General features: G+C 29.2%; 2 protein-coding genes across 2 annotated transcripts in view; one reads left to right on the forward strand and one right to left on the reverse strand.

Moving 5' to 3' along the window:
• The window catches only part of LOC125843862 (uncharacterized), a 573,332-nt gene that overhangs the window by 246,250 nt on the left and 307,155 nt on the right, over positions 1-19,927 (reverse strand). The gene's annotated exons all lie outside the window — the stretch shown is intronic.
• LOC125843870 (probable rhamnogalacturonate lyase B) lies at positions 9,681-16,083 on the forward strand. Its single transcript, XM_049523094.1, has 17 exons — positions 9,681-9,770; positions 10,743-10,828; positions 11,481-11,532; positions 11,683-11,804; positions 11,874-11,924; positions 12,014-12,130; positions 12,221-12,340; positions 12,507-12,642; positions 13,002-13,175; positions 13,272-13,430; positions 13,673-13,779; positions 14,084-14,168; positions 14,259-14,400; positions 14,607-14,766; positions 14,858-14,974; positions 15,604-15,730; positions 15,834-16,083. Exons 2-17 carry the CDS (start codon positions 10,746-10,748, stop codon positions 16,068-16,070), a joined length of 1,989 nt encoding a protein of 662 aa, XP_049379051.1. The 5' UTR covers positions 9,681-9,770; positions 10,743-10,745; the 3' UTR covers positions 16,071-16,083.

Genomic DNA, 19,927 nt, shown 5'->3' on the forward strand with positions numbered 1-19,927 from the left:
ATATTATATTATATGATATGAAACTTGTTATTAATTTTTTTATTTATTCATAATTGCAAGATATTTGTGAGTACACATTATGCTGGAGAGGATTTAGCAATTAAATTTGAACAAGGAGAACCATGGAAAAAAGTTATTGGTCCTGTTTTTGTGTATCTAAATTCAAATGCTTCAGCCAAGGCAAATCCTTCTATACTTTGGAAGGATGCAAAGAAAAGAGTATGTATTGATTTCAATTTATGTGTCTTACTTTTCTTTCCGGTCCATCTTTTTATAAAAAATAATCGACTATCTATAATTAGTACTCTTTTTAACCTCAACATTAAACATGACATGTTTATATATGTAACGATTGTGGTCCAATTGTTCAGGTATTGTCCTCTTTGGGACTAGTTCCACCTAGATTTGTCCCTTCGATTTTGACCCAAAAGATAGTCTTAACAATTGATTTTGCACTCATTTTTATAACAAGGTTCCTAACTTTTCTTTTCCTCTCATTCTGATGTGGGATTTGCTTAAGGTATAATGTGGACTCTTTCTTTAGAGGTTTGCGTTTAGTCATGGACATCACATTTTAATGCATTATACATATTTCGTAAACTTTGTGTCCAGTCACATTTACAAATTTTTCAGATGAATCAAGAAGCTACAAGTTGGCCTTATGAATTTCCAGTTTCAAAAGACTACATCAAATCTAATCAAAGAGGAACTGTTAGTGGCAAGCTATTTGTTAATGACAGGTACATCTTTTTCCATATATATATATATAGCGGGGACAGGCTTTCCTAAGGTAGTTCTGCTTTGGCCTCTTAATGGCCGTCCCATCTGATCTTGATTTGGCTATATATCATTGGCTAGTATTCAGGTGTGGTTTTGAATCTAATTTGATGGGGAAAATTATCAAAATGAATTTTATCATATGTACCTTTATTCGATTTGATGCTTGATAATATCTATCGTTTAGTAAAAATGTGGTACGTGATCCCAAAAGGTTACTAGCACTTTGATCTTTATTAGCCTCAAAGTCTACATGCACTCTAACCTTAGCCATATTAGGTTGATTTGTAAAATATATAGCCAATATCCATGATAGACCTAGGATTCTTTTGACATAATATATAGCCATACACATATCTATATAGTAAGACGAGTTCTGACTAATTGAGATTAAAGGTAGTTATCTATATGTAGAATTCTTAATATCAGAATAAATGATTCATATAATTGATTTAATTAATTTGAGATTGAAGCATAGTTGATTGATTATTTATTTTTGTGTTTTTGTTTTATAGGTTTATCAGTAAACATATTGTGCCAGCATCCAATGCTTATATAGGATTAGCACCACTAGGAGAAGCTGGATCTTGGCAAAGAGAAAACAAAGTAAGGTTAATTAATTATATTATTTATAAATTTTTTTTGAAGAATATTTTAATTATATATATTTATTAATCTTTTAAATTTCATTTCGTTTTATAATCTCCAGGGTTATCAATTTTGGACAAAAACCCACGGTAATGGAAACTTCATCATAGAAAAGGTCATATTCGGTACATATAACTTGTATGCAACAGTCCCAGGAATTCTTGGAGATTACAAATACACTTCAATTGTAAATGTTACTCCAGGTTAATTTTACTTTCTTACTTAATTACTCACTTGTTATTTTTTCCTAATTCAAAACAATATTTTCTATTTTTTTTTTATTTGTGTGTACCTATATATAGGTTCAAATATTAAATTAGGTGTTTTGTTGTATAATCCTCCAAGAAATGGAGCTACAATTTGGGAAATTGGTGTACCAGATAGAACTGCTGCTGAGTTTTTTATTCCAAATCCACCTCCACAATTCAAAGTTCACAAATACAAAAATAATTCTGAATCAAGGTAAGTTCCAAAAATTTACTTGTTATATATTTTATATTTTTTAAATAAATTGTAAAATGATTGTTGTTTATTTAATCTATTTTGGTTTGCAGATTTAAACAATATGGTTTGTGGAAACAATATAGTGTTTTGTATCCTAAACTTGATCTTGTCTACAATGTTGAGACTAGCAAATATTCAAGAGATTGGTTTTATGCTCATGTTACTAGGTAAGCTCGTTTATACGGTCTAATTTCTTTATAATAATGACATTCTCTTCGATATGTTTTGATTGCTATAGTAAATTATCTATATAGAACATAACATGAAAGATCGATTTCACAAGAAAATTGGTGGATTTTTTTTTTCTTCAGGAACATAGGAAACAACACATATAAAGGTACTACATGGAAAATTATATTTAACCTTGCCAATGTTAGTAATGCCTCAAATTACACTCTCCAATTGGCTATTGCTGCAGCTTCACAAGCTGAACTACAAGTATGTATTTATATACCCGTTTTGATTACNTAGTTCTAGAGAATCTGACAAGAGTGTGACAATATTTTCGAATAGTGCAAGCAACACATGTGTGTATGTCATATAATATAATACACGAAACACTATATCTCTAATTAGCCTAACGTGACAAGATAAATTTTATTCGATATGACTTACATAGATCTTTTTTTTTCTTAAGGTTCGTGTCAACGATGAAAAAGCGCAAATGCCTCATTTTACAACAGGACATATAGGGGGAAGTAATGCGATTGCAAGACATGGAATTCATGGATTATATTGGATTTATAGCATTGGAATACAAGGCAAATTGCTTATCAATGGAGTAAACACAATTTTTCTTACACAAATACTGGCTCTTAGCCCATTTCAAGGTGTAATGTATGATTATCTTCGTTTTGAAGGACCTCATCAGTAATAAAAAAATTATTATTTTCAATCCATTATCTCTTTGTTTTTGGTTATAGACGTTATATTTAAAAGTAAAAACGATAAGATCCATTAGAAATATTTAAACTTGATTATTTTGTTGAGGAGAAGGACAATAGTAAATCACTTGAGATAATTAAATTGATGCAGCATTTTAATAAAGTAAAAAAAAAGTGATATAACTAAAACTGAAAGCAAAAGAAAAAAGGCCTAAAACATGTCACAACAAATTGTTAGCTAATTTACCATTCAAAACTTGCAAGCCAACCAACAACTCAACTACCAAAAATATTAAAAAATTGTTTCTTACTTCTTTCTTCATTTGAAAACAATATAGTATAATATAAAATTTGACTACCTATTTAGAAAAGAGGTGTAATATGAAGAAAGAGTTTAACTTGGGAACACTGATAACTAATTTGAAAGATACCTTTTATAATTGGATACACCATTAGTTAGAATTAAATTGAAATACACATATATAAGGTATAAAAAAAACTCTACAACAAAAGTACTCCCTTCAATTTATTGTACTTGTCATATTTTCCCATGTACGCCCTTTTTAAAAATACTAGTAATTTGACTAAATTATCCTTGATTACTCTTTGCTTAAATTTATACTACTATCTTTTTTCACCACATTATTTAATAATATCAATCTCTAAAGTAAAGGAGGAAATAAATAATTAATTATATCTGAATTTTCTAAAATAACAATTATTTTAAAATAACGTTTTTTTAATAAGCATGACAACTAAAATGGACCCGAATGAGTATATATATATATATATATATATATATACCTTTTAAAATGCAGGACAAATAAGGAAGGTATAATTCTAATTGAAGAAAAAAGAAAGATTTAGCATCTTGATTATAAAATAGATGACTTTTGCTTCGATAGCTTAATGATTAATTTTCTTCCTCATAGATACGTGCAAAAATCATATATATAAATCACAATATATTTACCTTTAAAATTTACTTAATTAGTAGTTTTCCTTTTTTTTTTTTTTTTTTTGGTTAGATGTAGTTTTCCTTCTATAGTCTCTTTTAAATAAATGATATGATATTATTATATAAACGTATGAGAAATTGTCTCTCCCAATTTTTTTGCCACAAGAGAAACATATGAGACTTTGAAGAAACAAAGAAACAAAAAATCCACAAAGAGGTATTTTGTTTGTGTTTTTTTTTTCTTTTTTCATTTTGTTGGGCGCTATAGGATTATTTTATTCATCTTTTATCTTTTCGTGTCACTATCTATCGTCAATCACCCTTTTTTTTCTTATTTCCTTTGACTTTTGTGAGGTTATACATTTACATTAAAATAGTATTTTATATTGCATGTTAAAGTCGTTTACAATACATTTCCTTCTATGGTGGGATGATGATGGAGGTGATGATGATAGTAGTGACGGAGAGAGACGGTGATTGTTGAAAGAGTCATATTTGTTCTTGAACTATGAGAAATGATCATATTTGTCTTTGAATTTTGTGAAAAATTCAAATTTACCCTCTCTTTAGAATTTTAAATCCTTAGACCTTATTTGTGTAACACATGATATCATTGAATTCTAAGCTTCCTCTCCTAAAAAAATAAGGGCAAATTTATTTTATTTCACATAATTCATCGGCATATTAATGAATTATATCTTGATCTCTTAATGAATATTTCAAGAATTTACGGAATATTCGAGATGCTTCTTCATGAAAACATATTACCTTTTCTTTATACCTGAACTAGAGTTTATGACAGAGTAATCTCTAAGAACCCTTACTAAAATTGAACTTGTCTAATAGAACCCCACAAAATTTCGTTATTTACAATATTGTACTTTACTATTTAAATAATTACAACTAATTTCACTTGTTTAAATAATTATATATAGGTATAAGTCAAAAGAGTTGGAACATAATTAACTACATTTTCTGTCCTTATGCTACATACATCCGTGACTAACTCCTAATTTTAGCAACTCATGTTGTGACATTTAATTAATTTAATGGCTTCAGCAACCATAGTAGATGAATTAAGTTAAATAATTATTCGTACCTTATATTTACATCAAATTAACAGATGTACCATATATATTTAATTAATTAATTTATCTTACTCAATTAATATTTATATTGTGAAAATGCAGAACATGGGGAAGAATATTCAACTAAGCTTATTACATGTTGTGGAGTTTACTGTGGTTGCTTTTACATTGTTGTTGAGAGTTGATGGGTAAGTCTCTATTTCTTTTATTTAACTCTTAATCTATTAGTGTATTTTAACGTGTTATAATCATTTTTTTTCACAACTTATTGTGATTTAGTGGGAAAATCCAATTGTGGCAACAAGTATGATGAGGTGTACAGATTGTAGATATCGAGTGGAATAGTCGAGTAAATTCTTAATATGCTTACAAGTTGAGCCAAACACTATCGTAAGAGGTAGCAATGTACTTGGTAGTGAATATATCCGAAGATATAATTGAGGTGCGAGTAAGTTGATCCATATAACTTACTCATCAACAAAATTAATAAATGGGCGGGTTATTACCCATCCAAAAGTTACTTCAATTTAAATTGGCTAGATTGAAATAAACAAAAATGCAGATCATAAATCAACCTATTTTATTCTTACTTGGTATTAGAGCCAAGGTACATCCCTGTAGAATACACTCGTCATATANTTATGATGATATTTTTCACCTAATTGTGCAGGTGGATGACAAGTATTTCTATGCAAGTGATAATAAAGATGGTAAAGTTTATGGATGGGTTAGTTCTACTAATCCACCATTAGGATTTTGGATGATTAATCCAAGTAATGAATATCGTACTGGAGGACCTTTTAGACAAGACCTTACTACACATGTTGGTCCAACTGTACTTAGTGTAAGTCATTAATTAATTAATCAATTATATTATATTATATGATATGAAACTTGTTATTAATTTATTTATTTATTTTTAATTGCAAGATATTTGTGAGTACACATTATGCTGGAGAGGATTTAGCAATTAGATTTGGACAAGGAGAACCATGGAAAAAAGTTATTGGTCCTGTTTTTGTGTATCTAAATTCAAATGCTGCAGCCAAGGCAAATCCTTCTATACTTTGGAAGGATGCAAAGAAAAGAGTATGTATTGATTTCAGTTTACGTGTCTTACTTTTCTTTCTGGTCCATTTTTTAATAAAAAAATCGACTATCTATAATTAGTACTCTTTTTAACCTCAACATTAAACACGACATGGTTACATATGTAACGATCTTGGTCCAACTATTCAGGTATGGTCCTTTTTGGGCCTAGTCCCACATAGATTTGTCCCTTTGATTTTGACCCAAAAGATAGTCTCAACAGTTGATTCTGCACTCATTTTTATAACAAGGTTCCTAACTATCTTTTCTTTTCCTCTCATTCGGATGTGGGATTTGCTTAAGGTATAATGTGGACTCTTTCTTTAGAGGTTTGCGTTCAGTCATGGACGTCACATTTTAATGCATTATACATATTTCGTAAACTTTGTGCCAAATCACATTAACCAAATTTTCAGATGAATCAAGAAGCTGCAAGTTGGCCTTATGAATTTCCAGTTTCAAAAGACTACATCAAATCTAATCAAAGAGGAACTGTTAGTGGCAAGCTATTTGTTAATGACAGGTACATCTTTTTCCCTATAAATATAGCTAGCGGGGACATGCTTTCCTATGATAGTTCTGCTTCGGCCTCTTGATGGCCGTCCTATCTGATCTTGATTTGGTTATATATCATTTGATGGGAAAATTATCAAAATGAACTTTATAATACATACCTTTATTCGTTTTGATCCTTGATAATATCTATCGTTTGGTAAAAATGTGGTACGTGATCCCAAAAGGTTACTAACACTTTGATCTTTAATTAGCCTCAAAGTCTACATGCACTCTAACCTTAGCCATACTAGGTTGATTTGTATAATATATAGCCAATATCCATAATATGAGGTGTGTCGATAAGACCTAGAATTCTTTTGACATAATCTATAGCCATACACATATCTATAGTAAGACGAGTCCTGACTAATTGAGATTAAAGGTAATTATCTATATGTAGAATACTTAATATCAGAATAAATGATTCATATATTTGATTTAATTAATTTGAGATTGAAGCATAAATGATTCATATATTTGATTTAATTAATTTGAGATTGAAGCATAGTTGATTGATTATTTATTTTTGTGTTTTTGTTTTATAAGGTTTATCAGTAAACATATTGTGCCAGCATCCAATGCTTATATAGGATTGGCACCACTAGGAGAAGCTGGATCTTGGCAAAGAGAAAACAAAGTAAGGTTAATTAATTATATTATTTATAAAAAAAATTGAAGAATATTTTAATAATATAGGTTTATTAATCTTTTAAATTTCATTTCGTTTTATAATCTCCAGGGTTATCAATTTTGGACAAAAACCCACGGTAATGGAAACTTCATCATAGAAAAGGTCATATTCGGTACATATAACTTGTATGCAACAGTCCCAGGAGTTCTTGGAGATTACAAATACACTTCAATTGTAAATGTTACTCCAGGTTAATTTTACTTTCTTACTTAATTACTCACTTGTTATTTTTTCCTAATTCTAAACAATATTTTCTAATCTTTTTTTTAATTTTTTTTTTGTGTACCTATATATAGGTTCAAATATTGAATTAGGTGTGTTGTTGTATAATCCTCCAAGAAATGGAGCTACAATTTGGGAAATTGGTGTACCAGATAGAACTGCTGCTGAATTTTTTATTCCAAATCCACCTCCACAATTCAAAGTTCACAAATACAAAAATAATTCTGAATCAAGGTAAGTTCCAAAAATTTACTTGTTATATATTTTATAAATATTTTAAATAAATTGTAAAATAATTGTTGTTTATTTAATCTATTTTGGTTTGCAGATTTAAACAATATGGTTTGTGGAAACAATATAGTGTTTTGTATCCTAAAATTGATCTTGTCTACAATGTTGAGACTAGCAAATATTCAAGAGATTGGTTTTATGCTCATGTTACTAGGTAAACTCGTTTATACAGTCAAATCTCTTTATAATAATGACATTTGCTTCGATATGTTTTATTGCTATAGTAAATTGTTGTTATATATNAAAATTTGGTGGATCTTTTTTCCAGGAAAATAGGAAACAACACATATAAAGCTACTACATGGAAAATTATATTTAACCTTGCCAATGTTAGTAATGTCTCAAATTACACTCTCCAATTGGCTCTTGCTGCAGCTTCACAAGCTGAACTACAAGTATGTATTTATATACCCTTTTTAATTACTTGATTTATTTATTATTTCAAATATATGTTATATTGCTCGGACTCTTCAAAAATATTATTGCTATCTCGTTTGTATCGGAATCTTCAAAAGTTATGTAGTTTTGGAGAATCTGATAGGAGCATGACAACATTTTTGAATAGTGCAAACAAAACATGTGTATTTGTCATAACTAGGCTAACGTGACTAGATGAATTTTATTCGATATGACTTACATAGATCTATTTTTTCCTTAAAGGTTCGTGTCAACGATGAGAAAGCACAAACGCCTCATTTTACAACAGGACATATAGGGGGAAGTAATGCGATTGCAAGACATGGAATTCATGGATTATATTGGATTTATAGCATTGGAATACAAGGAAAATTGCTTGTCAATGGAGCAAACACAATTTTTCTTACACAAATACTGGCTCTTAGTCCATTTCAAGGTGTAATGTATGATTATCTTCGTTTTGAAGGACCTCATTAGTAATAAAAAAATTATTATTTTCGATTCATTATCTCTTTGTTTTTGGTTATAGACATTATATTTAAAAGTAAAAACGATAAGATCCATTAGAAATATTTAAACTTGATTAATTTGTTGAGGAGAAGGACAATAGTAAATCACTTGAGATAATTAAATTGATGCAACATTTTAATAAAGTAAAAAAAAGTAATATAACTAAAACTGAAAGCAAAAGAAAAAGGCCTAAAACATGTCCCAACAAATTGTTAGCTAATTTACCATTCGAAACTTGCAAGCCAACCTACTACTCAACTACCAAAAATATTAAAAAATTGTTTCTTACTTCTTTCTTCATTTGAAAACAATATAGTATAATATAAAAATTGACTACCTATTTAGAAAATAGGTGTAATATAAAGAAAGAGTTTAACTTGGGAACACTGATAACTAATTTGAAAGATACCTTTTATAATTGGATACACCATTAGTTAGAATTAAATTGAAATACACATATATAAGGTATAAAAAAAACTCTACAACAAAAGTACTTCCTTCAATTCATTGTACTTGTCATATTTTCCCATGTACGCCCTTTTTAAAAATACTAGTAATTTGACTAAATTATCCTTGATTACTCTTTGCTTAAATTTATACTACTATCTTTTTTCACCACATTATTTAATAATATCAATCTCTAGAGTAAAGGAGGAAACAAATAATTAATTATATTTGAATTTTCTAAAATAACAATTATTTTAAAATAACATTTTTTTTAATAAGCATGACAACTAAAATGGACCCGAATGAGTATATATATATATACCTTTTAAAATGCAGGACAAATAAGGAAGGTATAATTCTAATTGAAGAAAAAAGAAAGATTTAGCATCTTGATTATAAAATAGATGACTTTTGCTACGATAGCTTAATGATTAATTTTCTTCCTCATAGATACGTGCAAAAATCATATATATAAATCACAATATATTTACCTTTAAAATTTACTTAATTAGTAGTTTTCCTTTTTTTTTTCTTTTGGTTAGATGTAGTTTTCCTTCTATAGTCTCTTTTAAATAAATGATATGATATTATTATATAAACGTATGAGAAATTGTCTCTCCCAATTTTTTTGCCACAAGAGAAACATATGAGACTTTGAAGAAACAAAGAAACAAAAAATCCACAAAGAGGTATTTTGTTTGTGTTTTTTTTTTCTTTTTTCATTTTGTTGGGCGCTATAGGATTATTTTATTCATCTTTTATCTTTTCGTGTCACTATCTATCGTCAATCACCCTTTTTTTTCTTATTTCCTTTGACTTTTGTGAGGTTATACATTTACATTAAAATAGTATTTTATATTGCATGTTAAAGTCGTTTACAATACATTTCCTTCTATGGTGGGATGATGATGGAGGTGATGATGATAGTAGTGACGGAGAGAGACGGTGATTGTTGAAAGAGTCATATTTGTTCTTGAACTATGAGAAATGATCATATTTGCCTTTGAATTTTGTGAAAAATTCAAATTTACCCTCTCTTTAGAATTTTAAATCCTTAGACCTTATTTGTGTAACACATGATATCATTGAATTCTAAGCTTCCTCTCCTAAAAAAATAAGGGCAAATTTATTTTATTTCACATAATTCATAGGCATATTAATGAATTATATCTTGATCTCTTAATGAATATTTCAAGAATTTACGGAATATTCGAGATGCTTCTTCATGAAAACATATTACCTTTTCTTTATACCTGAACTAGAGTTTATGATAGAGTAATCTCTAAGAACCCTAACTAAAATTGAACTTGTCTAATAGAACCCCACAAAATTTCGTTATGTACAATATTGTACTTTACTATTTAAATAATTACAACTAATTTCATTTGTTTAAATAATTATATATAGGTATAAGTCAAAAGAGTTGGAACATAATTAACTACATTTTCTGTCCTTATGCTACATACGTCCGTGACTAACTCCTAATTTTAGCAACTCATGTTGTGACATTTAATTAATTTAATGGCTTCAGCAACCATAGTAGATGAATTAAGTAAATTATTATTCGTACCTTATATTTACATCAAATTAACAGATGTACCATATTTATTTAATTAATTAATTTATCTTACTCAATTAATATTTATATTGTGAAAATGCAGAACATGGGGAAGAATATGCAACTAAGCTTACTATATGTTGTGGAGTTTACTATGGTTGCTTTTACATTGTTGTTGGTAGTTGATGGGTAAGTCTCTATTTCTTTTATTTAATTCTTAATTTATCAGTGTATTTTAACGTGTTATAATAAAGTTCTTTCACAACTTAGTGTGATTTAGTGGGAAAATCCAATTGTGGTAACAAGTATGATGAGGTGTATAGATAGTAGATATCGAGTGGATAGTTGAGTAAATTCTTAATATGCTTAAAAGTTGAGCTGAACACTATCGTAAGAGGTAGCAATGTACTTGGTAGTGAATATATCTGAAGATATAATTGAGGTGCGAGTAAGTTGATCCATATAACTTACTCATCAACAAATTAATAAATGGGCGGATTATTACACATCCAAAAGTTACTTCAATTTAAATTGATTAGATTGAAATAAGCTAAAATGCAGGTCATAAATCAACCTATTTTATTCTTACTTGGTATTAGAGCCAAGGTACATCCCTGTAGAATACACTCGTCATATATTCATTGATTTGATGTAAAGAACATGTCTGAATAAAGTTGAGATATCACAAAAGTTTGGATTTTGATTATGTGAGATATTTCTCCTTGTATAAATCTAAAACAGGGTATTTTCTGCATTTTAGTTCTTTTAAGCTGATAGCAAGAGTAATATAATCTCTATGAAGATTTGCACACTGATTTGCTGTTTATTGTTCTGAAAACAGGCGAAGATTGATAGAAACGCCGATCGTTAGATTGGATATACAAACTAACCAAGTAAATTTATACCTCTAACTATTCATCATTTTGTTTACCTACCTAAACTAGCCGGTACATGTCTAATTGTACATCATGTTTAATTGTTGTACTTTGATCCATGATTTTTTTCATCTTGTCGCGTGTTTATCCTATGTCGTCTCTCTTTAGGTGACGATGAGCAATGGCATTGTCAATGTTACATTATCAATACCATATGGTGTCGTTATGAGCATATCATATGGTGGAGTCAACAACTTACTCGCTACTCAAAATGTTGAAAAAAATAGAGGGTATATAACCTATAAACATCTTATTCCCTCTGTTTCAACTTGTTTGGCTTAACCAATGACATTTTTCAGGTATTGGGATATTTTTTGGAATCGTACAACATCTAAAAGAGCTCGAAAAAAGTAATCTTTACCTTCTAGTCACAAATTAAGATACATGAAATTCGATCATCCAAAATTATATATAAGTCCATTTTTCGCGTAAAATCCAGGTTCTTGGGAAATAGTTTCGAGGTCATTATGGATACCGAAAACCAGGCAGAAATTTCGTTTAAAAGTACATGGAATGCTTCTCAATCTGATGAACTTCCATTAAACAGTGACTTAAGGTGAAGCGTACTATAAAAGTTCAATTTTTTCATATTTTTTCTTCAGAAATTTCAATCTTGTATACGTATGCTAAATCGATGAATTTTCAGGTTTGTGATGTTACAAGACACACCTGGATTTTATACGTATGCTATCGTTGAGCGTTTGGAAGGATGGCCTCTTGTATATATCGAAAATTTAAGAGTTGTCTTCAAGCTTCAACAGGACATGTACTAGTCTGAATTTTTTTCATCATTAACTTAAGATGTACATTTGTTTTTGAACCGAGGGCAACAACCTCTCTATCTTCACGAGGTAGGGGTAAGGTCTGCGTACACTCTACCCTCCCAAGACTCCACCAGTGAAAATACACTGCATATGTTGCTGCATTTATAGGTTTGATTACATGGCTATCTCGGACGAGAGGCAGAGGATCATGCCAATGCCAGTGGATCGAGAGACGGGGAAGGTGCTCGACTACAAAGAAGCTGTTCTTTTGACAAATCCAACTAATCTAGATCTAAAAGGAGAGGTAAAATCCATCGTATTCTAAACCATGTATTTGTTGAACGTGTGACCAGATCATCTAAAAGCTTAATATGTTATATGAGACGCTTTTATTTACTTAATTATATCTTCAGCAATACCTATGTTAAGGAGGAGATTGAAGTTGTTTATCATACGAACATGTTGTCCTTCGTCCTAAATAGAGAAGTGCAAGCTATATAAAATTAATAACAGTAAGTGCAGCTCGATTTACTAAGCTCCTGCTATGCACATGGTCAGAGAAGGGTCGTACCACAAGTGTCTGTTTCTGCAAGAGTCTGTTTCCATAGCTCGAACATGTGACTTACTAGGAAGTCACAAGTTTTTAAATCTACAAATTTGTAGGTGGATGACAAATACTTTTATGCAACTGATAACAAAGACGATAGAGTTCATGGATGGGTGAGTTCCACTAATCCTCCAGTAGGATTTTGGATGATAATTCCGAATGATGAATTTCGTACTGGAGGACCTTACAAACAAGATCTCACTTCACATGTTGGTCCAACTGTGCTATCTGTAAGTACATTTGAATTAATTATATACGACTTGTTTGAAACTCAGACGTACTAGTAATAGTAGTAGTTGTTATTGAATATTTCTTCATAATCTCAGATATTTGTAAGTAGACATTTTGCTGGAGATGATCTTGTTATCAAATTTCAACAAGGAGAGCCATGGAAAAAAGTTATTGGCCCTGTATTTCTCTATCTTAACTCAAATTCTTCAGCTATGGACAATCCCACCATACTCTGGGATGATGCTAAGAGAAGGGTAATGATTTAATCTTTTACTATTTGCTACTCCTGCCATCTCAATTTACGTGATGTTGTTTGACTTGACACGGAATTCAAGAAAGAAAAAAAAAAACTTTTGAAAACTTATAGTCTAAAACAAGTTATAGATGTTTGTCTGACTATAAATCTTCTCAGGATAAAATGAACATTTTAAAGTTAAATAGTTTCTAAAGATAGAAAAATGTGTTATTCTTTTTACGTTCCACGTCGAATTTACAGATGAATCAAGAAGTTGCAAACTGGCCTTATGATTTTCCAGTTTCGGAAGAGTACATCAAATCTAATCAAAGAGGAATTATTCGAGGCCAACTTCTTGTTAACGACAGGTAGTTATGTCTAGTGTTTATATCTTGAACCCATTTTTTTTTTTTGTAATTTTGTACACTTTTTTGATTTACGTGGCATCCAAACATCTCACACACGCCTCAACTACGTGGAGTCTTGGTTTGTGCTTATGTAAGCCAAAAGGTGTATAAATTTACAAAACAAATGAGTTCGGAGGAAATATGACCTTAGTTTAGTTAAAATATGTTTCTAAAATTTCGGTCATAGTCTAGGATACTTGTGTATTATCCCGTGTAATTAAATAAAATTTCACTAATATTTAACATCTATAATTTGTATTTTCAGCACTACGACTTTAATACCCGCATCCAAGGGTTATATAGGGTTAGCACCACTAGGAGATGTTGGATCTTGGCAAAGAGAAAACAAAGTAAAGTTGCATGATTCATAAAATTATTTAAAGAATTTTTTTAATTATATAGATTATTAATATAGTAACTTTATTTCGTTTTGTTTTCAGGGTTATCAGTTTTGGACTAAAACAAATGCTATGGGGAATTTCACCATAGAAAATGTCATATCCGGTACATATAACTTGTATGCAACCGTCCTAGGAATAATTGGGGATTACAAATACACTTTTGATGTACAAGTTACTCCAGGTTTCGATTTCTTACTTAGCCCTTATGTTATTTGTTAATTCAAAGTTTAGCTCCAGACTCCACTACTTATGGGATCACACTGGATATGTTGTTGATTCGATGTTTGTTTAGAATGAGACTATTGTACCACTCATATTTGTTAAGTTCGATGCTCTTATGAACTCATTTTCGTTTTCTTTTGAATTTTCATGTGTATCGAAATGCAGGTTCTAGTATTGAATTAGGGAGTTTGGTTTATAATCCTCCAAGAAATGGAGCTACACTTTGGGAAATCGGTGTACCAGATCGAACAGCTGCTGAGTTCTTTGTTCCAACGCCACCTCCAGAATTTAACGTGCACGTATACCAAAACAATTTTGAATCAATGTATGATCGAAAAATGTTCAATGGCTATTTTGAATATTTTCTTGTTATACTGAAAATATTGTAGTTCATTCACTTTATTTTTGGTTTGCAGATTTAGACAATATGGTTTGTGGGAACAATATAGTGTTTTATATCCTGAAAATGATCTTGTCTACAATGTTGGGACTAGCAATTATTCAAAAGATTGGTTTTTTGCTCATGTTACTAGGTATGTATTATACTCCCTAGAGTTTCCTATAATTCTTGTTTTTGAAGTTAATTTCATTTTTGTAAGTAAGGGGAGATTTAATTTGGTGCGTCGGTAAGTGGTGTTGTCGTGTGACCAAGAGGTCACGAGTTCAAGTTGTTTCCCTTCCCTGATCCCATGCATAGTGGGAACTTAGTGTGAACTTAGTGTGTCAGACTGCCATTTTACTTTTTTGTGAATTAACCTCTGTTTTTTCGTTTTATTTGATTCTGTTATATTGAATTTACCCTATAGTCTCAATTTGGGAACTTCTAGTCTCAAAGTCACTGAATGGGTTAGTCGCCAATCCCTAAACATTTTGTAACAAAGGGGAGATTTGGCGTAGCGGTAAGAGGTGCCGTCATGTGAACAAGCCGTGAATACAGCCTCCGCGCATAGTGTGAGCTTAGTGTTCCAGTGTGCCACTTATTTTTTTTTGTTTTTTTTAAATTACCCATCATTGCATAGTATGTATGTATTGACATACACATATATACGCATCATTCTCTAACCATAAGCTAAATACAAAAAAAAATAAAAATACAAGACATCAGGATTATACTGAATTTGTTGTTATTATTGTTGAATAACGATGTCACTTCCTTGTACAGGAACATAGGAAACAAGACCTATATATCTACCACATGGAAAATCATATTTAACCTTGAAATTATTGACAATGCATCAAATTACACTCTCCAAATGGCTCTTGCAGCAGCTCAAAGAGCTGAACTACAAGTATGTTTCATTTCAATCAAGCTAATTTTCCAATTCTTTTTGTTTATGTTTAAATGATACATGAAAAGTTGACTAATCGTTGTTGTTTTTCTTTCTCTATAAGGTTCGTTTCAACGATGAAAACGTTGTTGAACCTCATTTTACGACAGGAAAAATAGGGGGAGATAATGCAATCGCGAGACATGGTATTCATGGATTATATTTTCTTTATAGTATCGAAGTAAAGGGCAATCTACTTGTAAATGGAACAAACACAATTTTTCTTACACAAGCAATAGCTACTAACCCCTTTCAGGGAGTAATGTATGATTATCTTCGTTTAGAAGGACCTTATCAATGATAAAATGGTCATTCAACAACAACATATTCAATGTGATTTCATTAATGAGTTTTGGATAGTGATAACTGATAAATATGTATATACATTGACAACGTAAAGATTCTTCTACCAAATTACCGATTAATGTTTATCATAAAATTTTGCCTATATTTACCTTATGTGACACAAGTAAATATATTTTCCAGTATTGGTGTTAAAAGTGAGTAATTTCTTTATTTCAATTGTGAGTAACATTATATTTATTCATTTTCATGTACATTTGCACAACACAAATATCGGTTGTTTTTCCCTTTTTACCCTTATAATTGTGGTCTCGGGTCTATCTTATGTGCACCTCAATTAATTTTGTGGAATACCAATTTTATTTTACAAGTATAGGTATCTAATAACTCTATTCTCTAAAGCTTGAACAGATTAACCTTTGTAAAACATTTCATAATTCTTTTCTTGTGTGAAAACTTTGCAACACAAAAAGGTTCTAAATTTTTTATTTTATTTTATTATGGATCATAATAAGTTTAATTAAAAGTCACGAGTGGTCCTTTTAATTGTGATCCCAAAAAATATAAAAACGTCCACATCTTCANGTAAATATATTTTCCACTATTGGTGTTAAAAGTGGGTAATTTCTTTATTTCAATTGTGAGTAATATTATATTTATTCATTTTCATGTACATTTGCACAACACAAATATCGGTTGTTTTTCCCTTTTTACCCTTATAATCGTGGTCTCGGGTCTATCTTATGTGCACCTCAACTAATTTTGCAGAATACCAATTTTATTTTACAAGTATAGGTATCTAATAACTCTATTCTCTAAAGCTTGAACAGATTAACCTTTGTAAAACATTTCATAATTCTTTTCTTGTGTGAAAACTTTGCAACACAAAAAGGTTCTAAATTTTTTATTTTATTTTATTATGGATCATAATAAGTTTAATTAAAAGTCACGAGTGGTCCTTTTAATTGTGATCCCAAAAAATATAAAAACGTCCACATCTTCATCATAACTTTTTTATTTTAGCACTTTTGATCCCTCAGAATTCTAGCAACAAAAGTGCATTTTATATTCACTTTTTGAATACTTCTATAAAAAGTAATTTCATATTAAAGTCACTAGACAATGAAAATACTCCTTTTGTTTCATATTATTTGATCCTCATACTAAAAATAGTTATTTTAATTTTAATCAAAGTTTTCTTAAGAGATGCGTTATATCAATAGGGGCCACTTTTCGATTTTTTTTTTTAACTAAGGAGAATGACAACAAAGTTTCTTGACCTAATTATAACCTATAGAGTTTGACTTTTCTGAAAATTGAACGTCAGAAAGAGACTCATATGACCTATATTTGGTATAGAAGTTGAAAAGAGTTAATGACGTTACCAATAATTTTGAATTATTCAAAATGAGAGCCTTGTATATTATTCGAACTACGTAGCTTAAAAATATCCTCCACGTTAACGAAGTAATTTTAAAATGTCATTCCTACTAACAATTGCTCCAGGTTTAACGAAAAAGAATGAATTTTGCTCGAAAACTATTTGAAATAATGATAGATTTACCTAGAATTTATAGTCAATATCAATGAAATTTAGTCTCTAGTCATTTTAACAGATTATAAACCATCCCTAATAATTGATTTCTTTTATTTAATGAAATATTAAACAGTATAAAATTCTTGTTCGTGATTGCAAATTTTCGTAACTTAATTCAATTTTTGAAGAAAAAATGTTTTTTATATCGTCATTTGATGATTTTCCTTTTTTATATGATTATCAATTTGTGTTAAATAGTTTAAAAATGCTCTTCTTGATTATCAATTTTTGTCAATTGAATTGTATAATTTTTTTCATATTTAGCAAATTTGAGTTTTCTTATTATTTTTAATTCTTGTAAGGGTCCATTCTTTTTATTTTTATTTTGTCTTTTTCAAGGTGGGGGTGGGGTTTCTATATGGTACCTATAAAAATAAAACTTACTAAAAAGTGAAATTCAAAATAAGTTGAATTAGTTTGATATAAACGTTCAATTATAGATATTTATCATTTCTTTATAGAATTAGTTTATGTATTAAAACTTATTAAAATTGTGACCCGTGACTTTAAAAATATAATAGATTCATTGCTAAGATTCTTAAAAGATGGAACCTACGTACAATTTAAATTTTGAATCTGCTTCCACCGATGACCATGCTAATCACGCTAATCTTAACCTCTTAAATATGGCATTATCTGTAATTAATATGCATAATAATCACAAATTAGTTTGTTACAAAACCAAGAACTGGCTTCGAAACCAACAAATTCCGTTTTTTAATAGTGACAAAAAAAAATTAAAGTCCCTTTCCCATGGTAATTATTCTTTTCCGTTCATATTATCTGTCTTTTACAACTTTCGCACACTTTTTAATAAAACTGAATATAGAATTTAAACTAAACTAAATATATTCGTCTTACAACTAATCATAATTTTCTTATCAAATATTATTGAATTTTTATATTTTTATTTATGTTTTATATTTAAATGAATATGTTGAACTGTTGCTTAAACCCCCTTCTCATCAAAAGAAATTTAATAATCTTAATCACACGGTTATTTTTTTATTTTTTTGTATTTTATTTTCTTAGAGATCTCATTTAATTGGTGCTCCAAGTAATTAAATGAAACAAAAAATGGATGAATTTGAAGCAGAAAGAGATATAAATGACTACTTAATTTTGTTTTAAAAATACCAATATTTATAAGTAGATTAATACACATTAATGTTGAGGTTGACAAAATCAAGAAAAGCCTATTTTAATGTTGAGTTCTCTTTATGGAGATAAAATCCTACTAATTCTAGACGTAAAATATGGTTGAAAAAATGTATATTTTTTAATTACACATTTCTTTAAAAAATACTATTAATTATAATAGATATTTGTCTTCACGGAATACTCTATTTATGAGTCATAATTGAAATATTTGTAGTCTTTAAGGCCTATTGGTAAAGTAGGAAAAAATAATTAATTTTACTTTACATTTTTAAATAACAAGTAATTTGAAATAAATACTTTTATTAAGAACGATAAATATTTTAAAACGAGAGAGTAATAGTTTAATTTTCTTTCATAGTTTGACAATACTAAATATTCTTATGTTGGTCCCTATGCTAGTTGTCCTAACTCATAATATTAGGTGAATTTAGTCAAATGTTTAAGCCACAAAACCAACTACCCCAAACTTCTAGTATTTGACAAAATAATTGAATGGCCAAATTAAATATAAGTAGAATTAACAACCAAAAGTGAACCAGTGATGTTCAGGGCGGGTCAATTAGGATTGTTGAATTTCTAAGTTAATTACAAGCTTCTGATAATAAAATGGATATGATATCTTAGATTAATCTCATATCGAAATGAGAGAAGAAAGTAAAAAGTTTTAGAAGTCATAAGTAAATTTACATGGTACACATTTTCAATGAAAAATTTATGTGAGCCTTAATTCAAAACGAACTATAAGTCTCATGAGCTTAAATCATGACAAAATACTCATTTTTATAATTAACACAAAAAATAGACTTTGATCACAGATTTAAAGGGAATGGTTACACTTCTTCATATTTACTTTATTTATATATATATATATATATATATATATATATATACACTTAATATTCATAAATTGCTCAATTAATATCATTAATCTCCTTTTAGGAAAGTTAATTTAAGCTAAAACAAGGAGAGTTCATCAGATAAATATTAATCCGACGAGATAAAAGTTTCTTTAAGGACTTAACTTAGATACTCATAACATTTAACTATAATAATTAGTTTTTTTTAATAAAAAAATATATAATTTTTTTTATAGTACA

This window comes from Solanum stenotomum, chromosome 11, assembly GCF_019186545.1.
Source record: "Solanum stenotomum isolate F172 chromosome 11, ASM1918654v1, whole genome shotgun sequence".
Taxonomy (NCBI): domain Eukaryota; kingdom Viridiplantae; phylum Streptophyta; class Magnoliopsida; order Solanales; family Solanaceae; genus Solanum; species Solanum stenotomum.

Excerpts from the sequence above, each read along its gene's own strand:
- LOC125843870 (XM_049523094.1), top strand. The coding sequence starts at position 10,746 with ATGGGGAAGAATATGCAACTAAGCTTACTATATGTTGTGGAGTTTACT. Across the intron at positions 11,805-11,873 it reads AATGTTGAAAAAAATAGAGG|GTATTGGGATATTTTTTGGA; the intron begins GTATATAACCTA and ends GACATTTTTCAG. Across the intron at positions 11,925-12,013 it reads TCTAAAAGAGCTCGAAAAAA|GTTCTTGGGAAATAGTTTCG; the intron begins GTAATCTTTACC and ends CGTAAAATCCAG.